General features: G+C 62.5%; 3 protein-coding genes across 10 annotated transcripts in view; 1 reads left to right on the forward strand and 2 right to left on the reverse strand.

Annotated features, from left to right (window-relative positions):
* The window catches only part of EPS8L2 (EPS8 signaling adaptor L2), a 36,888-nt gene extending 35,759 nt beyond the window's left edge, over nucleotides 1-1,129 (reverse strand). Inside the window, exon 1 of the mRNA XM_019631072.1 lies at nucleotides 985-1,129. The gene's annotated coding sequence lies outside the window, so the exon portion shown is untranslated. The remainder of the gene's footprint in view (nucleotides 1-984) is intronic.
* A 1,897-nt stretch (nucleotides 1,130-3,026) lies between these two features.
* On the reverse strand, nucleotides 3,027-8,703 carry TMEM80 (transmembrane protein 80). 2 transcript variants are annotated; one of them, XM_019631113.1, is made up of 5 exons: nucleotides 8,582-8,703; nucleotides 5,922-5,941; nucleotides 5,155-5,248; nucleotides 4,967-5,059; nucleotides 3,027-3,703 (listed from the first exon to the last, which is right to left on the reverse strand). In XM_019631113.1, exons 1-5 carry the CDS (start codon nucleotides 8,601-8,603, stop codon nucleotides 3,498-3,500), a joined length of 435 nt encoding a protein of 144 aa, XP_019486658.1. In that variant the 5' UTR covers nucleotides 8,604-8,703; the 3' UTR covers nucleotides 3,027-3,497. The 2 variants fall into 2 exon arrangements, with proteins under 2 accessions (XP_019486658.1, XP_019486659.1); XM_019631114.1 differs by lacking the exon at nucleotides 8,582-8,703 and adding an exon at nucleotides 6,485-6,840.
* A 583-nt stretch (nucleotides 8,704-9,286) lies between these two features.
* Nucleotides 9,287-11,530, forward strand: part of DEAF1 (DEAF1 transcription factor) — a 26,057-nt gene continuing 23,813 nt past the window's right edge. For 5 of the 7 annotated variants that reach the window (XR_002122609.1, XR_002122608.1, XR_002122610.1 and 2 more), the window contains exon 1: nucleotides 9,287-9,671. Coding sequence is in view for 2 of the 7 variants with exons in the window: in XM_019631111.1 (XP_019486656.1) it covers nucleotides 9,383-9,671 (289 nt within the window). In the remaining 5 variants the exon portion in view is untranslated. The remainder of the gene's footprint in view (nucleotides 9,672-11,530) is intronic. The other 2 variants (XM_019631111.1, XM_019631112.1) reach the window with 2 other exon arrangements.

Genomic DNA, 11,530 nt, shown 5'->3' on the forward strand with positions numbered 1-11,530 from the left:
GTGTGTGTGTGTGTGTGTGTGTGTGTGTGTGTGTGTGTGTGTGTGTGTGTGTGTGTGTGTCCAGGTGGGGGAGGGGAGGCACCACCAGCGGGGCCCTGCCTCCCAGCACAGTTGGGGCAGGCTGCACCTGCGGTGGGGGCAGAGGTGGTCTGTGGGGCCAACCTCAGAAGCATGATGAACCCTGCCTGCGCCTGTCCCCTGCCACCAGGTCACCCTCCTGCACAGGGGCTGCCCCAGGCCAGCCCAGCTCAGGGAGGAGGAATGTGGGATAGCCAGAGGTTGGACGCCCACAGGCGCCTGCCAGCCCACACCCCTGGACCGCTCCCACGCTGGCCCCTGCAGCCCCGCCCCCGGACTCCTCCGCTCTGAAACTCCCACACCCCAGCCATGACCCGGAGCCTGACCCCAGCCTGATGTCCCCTGGCCCTGGATTTCCTCCTTGCTGACACCCAGGAAATGCCTTTTGACGTCAGACCCACAGGGAGCCCTGGCTCACCTCAGTGGTCTGACCCCGGGGAAAGCCCAGCCTGCCCAGGGGATGGGGGCGTGGGGTCCTCCAGCGGAGGGGAGGAACCTCCTCACCACCTCCTCCCCTGGGGGGAAGGGGTCCCTCCCACGGAGCCCCAGGGCTAGGACGGGGCCGGCTGGCTCACGAGCACGGACTTAAAAATATCCCGGCGCACCGGCGCCGCCCCAGGACCGGACGGCCCAGGCCAGGCCGCAGCGGGACCCGGCTCCTGGCCATGAGCCCGGGGGCGGCCCGCGGACCCCGCGCAGGCCCCTCGCGCCCAATGCCTCCCGACCCCCTGGCCGGGCCCACAGACCCGGGCAGAGCCCCGTGTCGCCCTGCCACCTGGGGAAACTGAGACCCGGGCCGGCCCGCCGTCCGTGCGCGCGGCTCCCGCGTCCCTCCTGCGCCGAAGCGCGGACGGGCGCCCGGCGGGGTCCGTAGCGCTGGGTCTGGGACCCCCGCGGAGCGCTCACCTGCTCCTCGCGGCCCGCGCCGCCGCCCGCTGGTCCCCTCGTCCGTCTGCCCGTCTGTCGGCGCCGGGCTCCGGCGGGCGGGAGGGACGCGCGGTGGGGCTGGGCCCGGCCGAACCGGGGTGGAGTCGCCAGGAGGAACCTGAGCGGCAGGTTGGAACCTGGACACCGCGGGAGCGGGGGCGGGGGCGGGACGCGGACGCCCCGCCCACCAGCGCGACCGCCCCGCCCCCTGCTCCAGACCCCGCCCCCACGGGCTCCCCGCGGTGGGTCCCCAACACCCATCCCGCGGACCCCACCCCTGGAGCTGAGCGCCAGCGGGCGGGGCCGGGAGCCCCTCCTCCCCGAGGACACGCAGGGTGAGGCTCTAAGACCTTCCTAGGGCTGTCGGCTGCGCCCCAGCCGGCGTGACGTGTGCCATGGGGAAACTCAGACTGTAGTCCCTGTCAGGTGACTTCAACCCCAGGTCCAGAAGCACAGTCCCCTCTTCATCTGGCCCCTCTGACTGTGTGTCTAAGGGTGGGCGGGGCCCCTTTCCACAACCCAGGCGCTCCTTCTCTCTGTGCTGCCCCAGCCCAGCCTGGGCACCCCTGAGGGATGGGGGTGTCTGGTGGAAAAGTGGGGATGCCTGGGGCCTAGGCTGAGCATGAGTGCCAGGGCAGAGAACCTGTGGGGTGCGGGTGGGTGCTCCAGGGAGTGCCCGCCTCCTTTGGCTCAGGCGTCAACCTCTGCCCACAGCCCGAGGCAGGTGCTCTCCTGAACTGGCTCCCAGGAGGCCCCTGCTCATCCAGCTGGGCAAGGAGGAAGAAGTGGAGAAAGGGCAGGGGGCAGGCCCAGGTGGAGGTGGCACCCCAACCATGTGCAGGAATCCCAAGACTGGCTACTTTTCCTGGGGTGGAGGCAGCGGAAAAGGGTGTGCCAGAGGGCTCCAGGGCTGTGGTCCCAGAAGGGCAGGGCAGTTGGCATGGGTTTGCCCTGGGCTGCCTGAGAGCACTTCCTGAGGAACTCCTGGGGGCAGGGAGGCACATCCACCTGCAGGGTTAGCCACATGGGCTTTCCTAGTCGCCAGGACCCCAAGGGCCGGTCTCCCCACTGGCTGGCTGGGGCATTGCAGAGGGGGTGCAGGAAGTGGCCTTCGTACTCAGGCCCAGCCCAGCCCCATCCTGGTGAGGCCTGGCTTCCTGGTTCTTTCCACTGCTGAGCACTCAGGAGTGAAGATGCCTGCCTGCCCGCACCCTCCCTGGAGGCTGAGCCTTCTGGCAAAATGTGGGCATGCACTCTCGGGAGGGAGCTGCTTCTGAAATCAATGGGACTGCCATCAGGAGGCGGCAGCAGGGGTCCTGGAGCCCAGACTGGTCCTTGGCCACCCCCTGGACAGGTGAACCCCCACCTCTCTGTAGCCAAAGTGATGGGGGTGTCCAGATTCTTGGGTGGGAGGCTACGAGGAACCATTGGTGCAACAGGCCTCATGCAGCTGGGGTCTGCAGGGCGGGGCAAGGTGTCTGCAGACAGCAGGCCAGAGCCCAGGGTGCCAGGGATGTAGACTGCTGAGTCCACACAGGTGGTGCGTAAGCAGGAGGTGCCTTCACGAGGCCCCCAGGTGCACTGGTCTCCAGAGGTCCTACTCGCCCCCAAGGACAGACCGTTGAGGGTGCCACTGCCCTCACTGAGGCTGGCCCTGCGGGGAAAGCGCCACTCCGCTTTGGGGGCTGCTGGGTGAGGCCGGATGGGCGGATGGCCTGGTAGGCCCTGTGCTCCTGCGTCCTGAGGAAGAGCATTGCAGGAGGTAGGCGGCCTTAATCAGGAGAAATGCAGCGAGGTATAAACACTTCTTTATTTTAAAAATACAGTGAAGAGAAACTATATCCTTTCGAACGTAGTTCCAAACAGAAAATGTGCACTCGCAACAAATGGGGCGAAGTCACTAAAAGTTCCAGCTACATTAGGTCTGGGCCCATCCAGCGCTCAGGGCAGGCATCAGTGACCTTCTAATGACTGAGGTTGGGACAGCTGACCCCGAATGGCTGTCACCGACCCTGGGGCAGAACCCCCAACCCCAGAGCTGACCAGCTCCTTTGCATTCCTTTTGGCAGCCAGAGGGCACCGTCTGTCCAGGACTCGGCCTGCTTTGGCGAAAGCCCCGGCCCCTCACACCACCTGCAGTGCTAGGCCCCACCCGTGTGTGTGGCAAGTACAGAACACCCACCTGGGCTGCAGAATGCTGCCCCACAGTGAGAACTCTGGCATAAGGGGACAGGGCAGGGCAAACCCCTGAGGTTTGTGATAATGGCCTGACCACTGGGTTCCCACTCTGGCCCTCAGGGTCAGGGTGGCCAAAACACAGGGACGGAGCAGATGTCCCTGTCATTTCCCACAGAGACGGCTCAGGGTAGTGACTGCACCTGCAGCTGCTCCCAGTAAGATTCATAAACCACCCCTTCCCTTTGTGCATTGGGGGAGGGGATGGCCGGGCTCCCAGGAGGGAGTGCCTGTCCAGGGCTGCTGGCGTTGTCCCGTTAGCTGATGAAGGCGGCGATGGCCACCACCTGCAGGACGGCCTCCAGGCTGTACAGTGTCAGGAGTGTGGCACTGAGGACGGAGTCTGCCCATAGCACGAGGGTCTGCCAGAGCAGGAAGTAGACACATAGTAGGGCGCCGGCCACTGTGAGGACCAGGCTGGCGGCCAGTGGCACCTCGGCCTCCGTCAGGTTGCCCTTGGTGCCTGGAGAGAACAAACATGGTGGGTGAGTGAGTGCCAGGTTAGGGATGCCTGTTCCAGATCCACAACCCGTGTGCACCTGGGAGGGCAAGAGGCTGCAGATCACTGGCCCGCTCCTCGGGGCTTGAGGACGCCCAGTGAAAAACCACTGCACAGGACTCAGTGTCAGGAAGCAGAACACAGAGTATGCTCCTCGGTGAGGAAGACCAGCCTCAGCTGTAACCTCACCCCAGCCTCGGGGTTGGCTGTGGGTGGGACAGGGAGGTCTGGCTTCCTGAAACCGTCCCAGGTGCATTCTGACACTTTTCCCTAATTCCAAGTGGACTGAGGGTATTTTGTTTAAAATTTCCAAAAATATTTTGCGCTGGGCGAAAGGCCAGTCTGAAAAATTTAATGCATACTTATAAAAAACAAAACTGCATATTTCAGAAACAAATGGGTCAGTCATGGAAAATGCCGGTCCCCAGCTGCATCCAGCTGACTGCACGTGCCTAGGGCACTGAGAGGCCGCCAGGGGGCCACTTGGGGAGGGCAGGTGGGCAGATGCCCACTTCTAGCCCTGTTGGCCACCCGGCCATGCACATGGACCCCGGTCCGTGATGACAAACACCAAGCCCCAGCATGCACTCAGCAGGGTGGCTGAGACTGGCCCGTCTACCCTGATGACAAGACCATGGGCAGGGCCTGGCTTCCCTCAGGGCCTCGGTCTCCTTGCTGCTATCTATGCGTGGGTGGGCAGGACGTGCAGAGGCCCCAGAAGTGCTGGCAGAAGCAGGACACGCAGTGTGGTCAGTGCTGATGTGCGTGTGCCTGCAGCAAGGAGCCCGAAGCCCAGGCCCCTGGTGGTGAGCTCTGGGAGGGGGACGGGGCCAAGGTCATGCCGTGCTTCTGCACTGCTGGAGTTCCTGTACCAGACCCTCCAGGCGCCACTGTCCCAGTGGGGACAGGACAGAATTTTCTAGACTCCTCTCCAGACCGCTGGCCAACAGAAGGGGAGCAGGGGTGAGGTGAAGCGGTCAGTGGCTACGTAGGACCTGCTTGCCAACCGGAAGCGCCTGTCCCAGGGTGCTGCCATCTCTTGGACAAAGCTTCTCAATAAACTAATTAATACTTAATTACACTGTAAGGTGAGCCTGAAAGCAACTGGTGAAGAAATTAACTCCCAAGCGTTTCCAAGAGCCACACTCTAAAATGACGCCTGTTTTAAAGGCTCACACCGCCACCTCTGTCCTAAGTGCTTTCCAGTTCTCACGTCCGTCAACTCACCAAAGTACAAGCGAGCTGCTTCCAAAATCCCCAGCAGGAACAGCAGAGTCAGGTCGAGGACCAGGTGACTAGGAGGATAACTGAAAACCTGACCTGCAGACAACAGGCAACAGACCAGAGCTCAGGTTACGGTGGCGGGACAGCTCCACCCGGCCTTTCCACCCCCGGCTTACTTTTGTATAACTTACTTTTGTACATGACCATCAGAAGCGTAGCCAGGAAGTAAAGGGCGCCATAAGCCCCACTGAGACAGAGCAGCATTTGCAGGGGGACCGAAGACAGCTGGCAGGTGGTTAAGGACTCAGCCTAGCAGCCCCAGGGGGCTGGCAAGAGGGGGCTGCTGCGCCACCTAGAGGAGGCGTGCAAACATGCAGGCCCAGCTCAGGCACCCGCAGGTGGCCATGGTGTCACCCACTGGGCATCCATCGATGCTCCTCCTAGTGTCACAGGAGCAGCCGGTCCCAGTGGGCTGGGACCTCCCCCCAAAGAGACACCCTGGCCTAGAACAAGAGGACTGGGCACAACCTTGGAGACAGCAGCACTCTGGGCTGCCTGGGGTGGCATCACCCCGACCATGACCCCAGTGACAAGAGAGAGAAAAAGATTTGTGTTCTTCAAATAAAATATACTTCTCGTTTTGGGGGGGCAGTTAAATATCTGCCACCACCTTTCCTGAGCTCTGTAACGCCTATTTGTTCAGAAGCACAGAAAGTGGGCGTCATTCCCCTGCCCTGCTGGGCCCCAGCGGCTGAGCGGGAGGGTGCCAAGCCAGCTCGCTGCTCCACTCCCAGGCTGGTGCTTCAACTCTCCTAACCTGTTAGTGAACACCCTCCCGCTTAAAAGTGGACATGCCACTCAGAACTTATAGAAAAGGGGGGTGGGGTTAAAGGGGCAAAAAGCAGGTGCTGAGAGCTGGCTTCGGGCAGGTGCCGCGGAGGACACAGCAGCAGGATACGGCCGTGGAGGAAGCGCTCCCTGGAAGAGAAAGCATCAGAAGTTGCAGCGCCCCAGGCCTTGGGAGCGGGACACATGCAACCCCAGCCTCACTCCCCTTTCCTTGCACTATGGAAAGCAGCCCACGTTTTTTGGGCCTGCAGCTAGCTACCTTTCCATCCCCTCTGTGCCTGCCCTGCCAAGGAGGACCAGACAATCTTCTTTTCAGAACCCGAGGCCTGGAGATGGCATGGACCTGGGAGCTGGGGAGCAGAAGTGAAGCTCGGCTCCACCTGAGGCCAGACCAGCCAGGTGAGGCACATTCCCGCTCCTCCGCCAGCTGGGCGGCTGGAAGGAAGGCGCATTGGAAGGCAACCCAACAGCTTTTCCCATCCTCCACGGTTTCCGCATATTTGCCACACGAGTATAATGAAACAAAAACCTTTCCTCATTCAGGTTATGACAAGTTTTTTCATCGCTGACAACAGACATTTTGTTTCCCTCTGGAATTATATTCACTGCCCCAAATATCACTCCAAAAATAAGAATTTCCTGAGCTAGCAACCCAATCTCTGTAAATCATGCCTCTCTTGGACGTTCTCTCATCTCCAAGCAGCTACACGTGTTTCTTTAGGCTGAGATGATGGTGGCCTTGGAGTGAGCGGGGCGTCTCTGCATGTGAAACGGTCCTCAGAATTGGACTCATCCGTGGTCAGACTTCCTGTCTAAAGAGGCTCAAGCTATTTGCACAGTGAGGCATGTACACACATCAATAAATACTTAGAATTTGGCAAGCACCCCCGTTGGAGGTTCCAGCTGCGCCTCGGAGTGAACCTGCGGGCCATTCTTCTGTTCTGATCCACTTCCTCTCTAGTCCCAAGGGGGCTGGAGAGAAGGGCCTGGCCCTGGTGAGTGTTTGTGGGGACGTCAGATCCCTGCGTGGATGTGGGGCCCTCTGCGGACCCTCACCTGGGTGGGAGTCTTGAATGAGTCAGCCCAGGACACTAGGGAGAAATTCAAAACAGCTTGGAGAGGTGGCCCACGCTGAGAGTGGTGGGGGAGGGCGCGAGCGGTTCTCGGATCACTGCCAACTCGCCTCAATTACTGCGGGTGCCCTGCGACCCGATCTGTTCTGTTCCAGGCCCAGGCTGCCGAGATACCTGTCATTATTTGGGTGGATTTCACGTTAATTGGGGTTTACCTCCCTTTTGATCCTTCTCTTGAAGGTCAGCTTCAGACACACTTCAAATCTATTTGCCAGCTGCCCATGTTATAGGTTGAAATTGTGGAGCTCAGGAAAAAAAATACTGTATAAAAACCTTAAGCAATGTGAGATTTAAATAATCAGCATTAAGGGTAGCTACAAACAGAGATGCTGTTTTAACAATTTCAGACCTGCAGGGGCTCATTCTCACTAAATACAGCCGTGGCTTTTAGGACTTAGCATTTTTTGTCCGTGATTTCCTGTGATGACAAGGTGGCTGTTGAGTGGGTGTGTCAGAAGCTAAACGCGGAAGTAAACAGAGCAATGCTCCGCTGAGGTGACAGGCGGGCGTGCCAAGAGATCCAGCTCGGCTACAAACGTCGTTTTTCACCCGATGAAAACACACAAACGTCATTACTGGTGGCCCCGCAGGACCCCCGTGCTGAGAGCTCTGGATCAGGCAGACGACACAGAGCGCCTCTCTCCGGAGGGCCTGCTGGCTGCTGTGACTCGTCCCCTCCTCACATGACAGCCGAGGGCTGGAAACGACGCGTGTATCCGACCGGCTGAAACAAGCCCAGTCCCGAGGCTGGAGTAACCAGCCCCCCTTTTTAGTGCACACGTCGCCCACATAAACGCTGCTACCTGAGTGGTCAGTACTTGACACGAAACAGCGTGAGGGCACATTCCGAGATAAGGGGTGCCCACCGGCTGGTGAGCGGGGCGTGTTTCACGGTGTGCGTTAAAAACTCTCCCAGTTTGTTCCACGCACACCAACGTTTCAGAGAAGTGCACGGCGGACACATTCCCGGGCTGTGACCAGCTCTCAGACCAGGGGTTCGCCACGGCGCCCAGCACTGGTTTCCGGGACACGAGGCTGCTGGCCACGGTGACGGGGTGCCCCTCCTCCTGCCTGGGCCCTGCGATAACCTGCCTCCCACTTGCCGCTGGCGGAATTCGCAGCAGAGCCGCGCAGGAAAGCGGACCCCCGTGCTCTGCTCCCAAGGCCCAGCGCCAGCGCGGAGCCACAGGACCCCGTGTTCCTCCGCAGGTCACACACAGGGCTGGCCCGAGCCCACAGGCTTGCACCCCGGTGCTCCCAGCAGCGCCTGTCACCCCCAAAGTGGAAACACCAACTGGTGGGAGGCGCACCAAAGCGCGGCCCGTGCGCGCTACCGAACACTCTTCAGCCGTGAGGAGGGACGGAGTTGCGGACGCTGGGGCAGCCCTGCGCAAAACGAGGGTGGGGCAAGGCCCAGGGGCCAGAGCGGGCCGACCCCGGCCGGCGGCGGGGCTCGCAAAGAGCCGCAACGACAAATGGCCATGCTGGTCAGCTGTCCAGTTCCACTGAAAACCAAACCGCACCGAGCCCTCCTCCGGGACGGCCTCCGCCGCCCCCCCCCCGGGAACCCCACCCCGAGTCGCGGGCCCCACCCGGGACCCCCCAGGCCCCTGCGGCACCCAGCCGCGACCCTAACCTCTCCGTGCAGCCGCCGCCATCTTGCTCCGGCTCCGCCCGCCCAGTCCGCCGCGATCCCGGCAGCCTCTCGGCCCCGCGCCGCTCGCGTCCTTTCGGCCATTTTCGCCTCTGAGCTCGAAGGGGCCCGACAGCGCCGCGTTTCGAGAATTGATTCGGAGCCGCGGCCGAGGCCCGATTAGCCGGTCCGGCAGCGCTCGGGCACTTTCGTACAAAAGTGGGGGGGAGCCGAGGCTCGGGAGGACGAGAGCTCGGGGAGGTTCGGCTACGTTCGGCTACGCTCGGGGAGACTCGGCTCCCGCACGCGGTGTGGCGGGCGGAGCCTTTGGCGTGAGACTCTCCTGACCAGGCCGCGCTGCGTCGGAGGCCGGCGAGCGTCGGCCCCACGGTTGGCGACCCTGTGGGTCCGGGACGACGACCGGCGCGGGCTCCTAGGCGCTGAGGAGGGCTCGCGCAGAGCCACTCGGAAACCCTCGTGCGGCCTCGGACCAATTCGGACCGCCTCGGCTCCGCACTTCGGGCCGCTTCGGCCCTCCTCGGTTCCGGACTTCTGGCCGTCGGCTCGGCTCGACTGGGCCGCTTCGTGCCGGTTCGGCCTCTGCTCGGGCGGCCTCGGCTGCGCTCGGCCGGAGGGCCCGGCTCGGCTGGGTGCGCGGATTCGGACGGCCTCGGCTAGGCTCGCCTGGGCTCGGCTAGGCTCGGCTAGGCTCGGGCGGCCTTCCTCGGGCGGTGCGCTTCGAGCTCCATCCCGGCCTTCGGGCGGCCCCGGCCGGCGCCTTCGGACGGGCTCGGTGGAGTCCGGATGGAGGACTCGGACTCGGCCGCCAAGCAGCTGGGCCTGGCCGAAGCGGCAGCCGTGGCGGCCGCGGCCGCTGTAGCGGCGGCGGCCGCGGCCGCGGCGGGAGGCGAGGCGGAGGAACCGGTGCTCAGCAGGGACGAGGACTCGGAGGAGGACGGGGACGCGGAGGCGGAGCGCGAGACGCGGCGGGTGACGGCCGTGGCGGTGATGGCCGCTGAGCCCAGGCACATGGACATGGGCACCGAGGCCCTTCCTGGCCCCGACGAGGCTGCCGCGGCCGCCGCCTTCGCAGGCAAGTGCCGCCCGCCCGCGCGCACCTGCCGCGCACACACCTGGAACGACCACCCCACACCTCTCCCGCACACCTGCCCCGCACACACCCGCCCACACCTGCTTCGCACGGCTGCCACGCTCCTGCCCTGCAAGGCCAGCCCACACCTGCCCGACGCACCTGTTTCCGCGCGGGCACGTGCCCACCCACCCTCCCTGAGTACTTGCCTCACACCTGCCTTGTGCGCCCTGTCGTTGCTGCACACCTGCCCTGCACGCACACCTGCTCGCTGAAACCTCTTGTGCCAGTCCACCCCTCACGTTCAGCACTCTGGCTCTTTCTGGAAGCTTCTCAGCATCTGCTGCTTGCCCTGCCTGTCTGCTCCATCTGTCCCGGGTGCTTGTGACACGCAGGGGTAGCGGTCACACGCGGGCCCTGTCCTGGCGGAACCTGGGGTCTGGGGGTGGGCACCTCTGGACAGCCTGAATTCTAAGGGCCAGTTCAGGTGTGACGTAAGGGCGGGAGCAAGACTGCGGTCACCCAGCCCGGGAGGGCCGGCGGCGGCCCGAGGCGGTGACGCCAGCGGTCAGCTGTCTGTCTGCGCCCCCTTTCTGACGGATCTTCCCTTGCCAGGGGAAGGCTGGCACAGGCTGCTGGCCCACGTTTCGCTCCTTGCCACGCAGCACATTCTCATTCTCAAGTTTCGTGGCCCACGGAGCCCCTGGCGGTGGCTCACAGCGCCCTTTAGAGGTGGTCCCAGACTGTGGCCCAAAGGAGGTAGACGCTGTCCCGAGGGTGCACCTCTTCCCAACTGGAGGTTCCCCAGTGGCCCTTGAGGACTTGGAGCCGAGTGCCCCCCGCCCTTGGAGAGTGTCGAGTGGTTGTGTCACATCTGAGGCACTGGCCCCCTGAGGAGCTTCGCAGTTTTCAGAATCCAGCAGCAGCCTCCCAGTCATGGTGTGTGGTCCCTGGGTGTGTGCACGAGAGGCTAAATCAGCCGTGTGTTCACTCGGTGTCCAGTCAGGGGCCCAGCACCCCTGGTCTGCGTGTGGTCTGTTGGGGTTCCTCGGAAAAGTGAAGGAAGAAGGCTTGTGGCTCTTAGGTTCACTTTTCATCACTAAGCTCGCTTAACGTTGGGATTTTGAGCTGTGAAGCTTTTCTTCAGGTGTTCGTCCTTTTTGCCCACTTTTTTCTGAACGTGGACATGTTGATACCACCCATCACGACACCAGGGAGATATAGTGATGCTTTTCTAAGAATTTTATGTGGCTGTGTTTCGTGTGTGTTACATCGGTAGAACTTTTTGTCGTGAATTACTGAGGTCCGGTAGTCTCCAAGTGTAAGTAACTCGACAGGACACGTTGCCTGCTGAGGCCTCCTCCTTGGGCAGAGGGCAGCTTGCCTGGCCTGTAGACCGAGCGTGTGTCCAGATGGGTCCCTCCTGCACGTGGGCTCGCTGGGACCGCAGCATGTGGTCTGGTGGTGGCGACAGACGCTGGACGGGTGTGTCCAGTGCGGTTGGTGAGTGTAGGTTAACGGAATGTGCAGAAGTCTTCCCACCAGTGTTGGCAGAGCACGTGCCCCGTACCAGAGACTGCCCTGGGCATTCTAGAACGCTGTGTGACCCGAGGCGGCCACTGCCTGGCCACGGAGGAGCGTAGGCGAAAGGCTCTGCAGAAGTACTGCCATGGCCGAATGGTGTGGGCATCGTGAGCGGCAATGAGCCGGTGAGGGAGGGTTTGGGGTTGACAGGTGGCTGAGAGGTGGGAGGGAGAATGTGGGGCAGGTGGGGTGCAGCACACCTGTGGACCTTGCAGGGGGTCAGGGACACAGGCAGTTCACCTGATAGTGTGCGGTGGAGGTGAAGGAGGGGCAGAGCC

This window comes from Hipposideros armiger, unplaced genomic scaffold (assembly GCF_001890085.2).
Source record: "Hipposideros armiger isolate ML-2016 unplaced genomic scaffold, ASM189008v1 scaffold_983, whole genome shotgun sequence".
NCBI classification, from domain to species: domain Eukaryota; kingdom Metazoa; phylum Chordata; class Mammalia; order Chiroptera; family Hipposideridae; genus Hipposideros; species Hipposideros armiger.

Coding starts and splice junctions, on each gene's coding strand:
- TMEM80 (XM_019631113.1), bottom strand. CDS start 8,603: ATGGCGGCGGCTGCACGGAGAG. Junction 5,060..5,154: donor TCTGATGGTCATGTACAAAA/GTAAGTTATACA, acceptor TGTTGTCTGCAG/GTCAGGTTTTCAGTTATCCT. Junction 3,704..4,966: donor AGCAGCTCGCTTGTACTTTG/GTGAGTTGACGG, acceptor TGTTCTCTCCAG/GCACCAAGGGCAACCTGACG.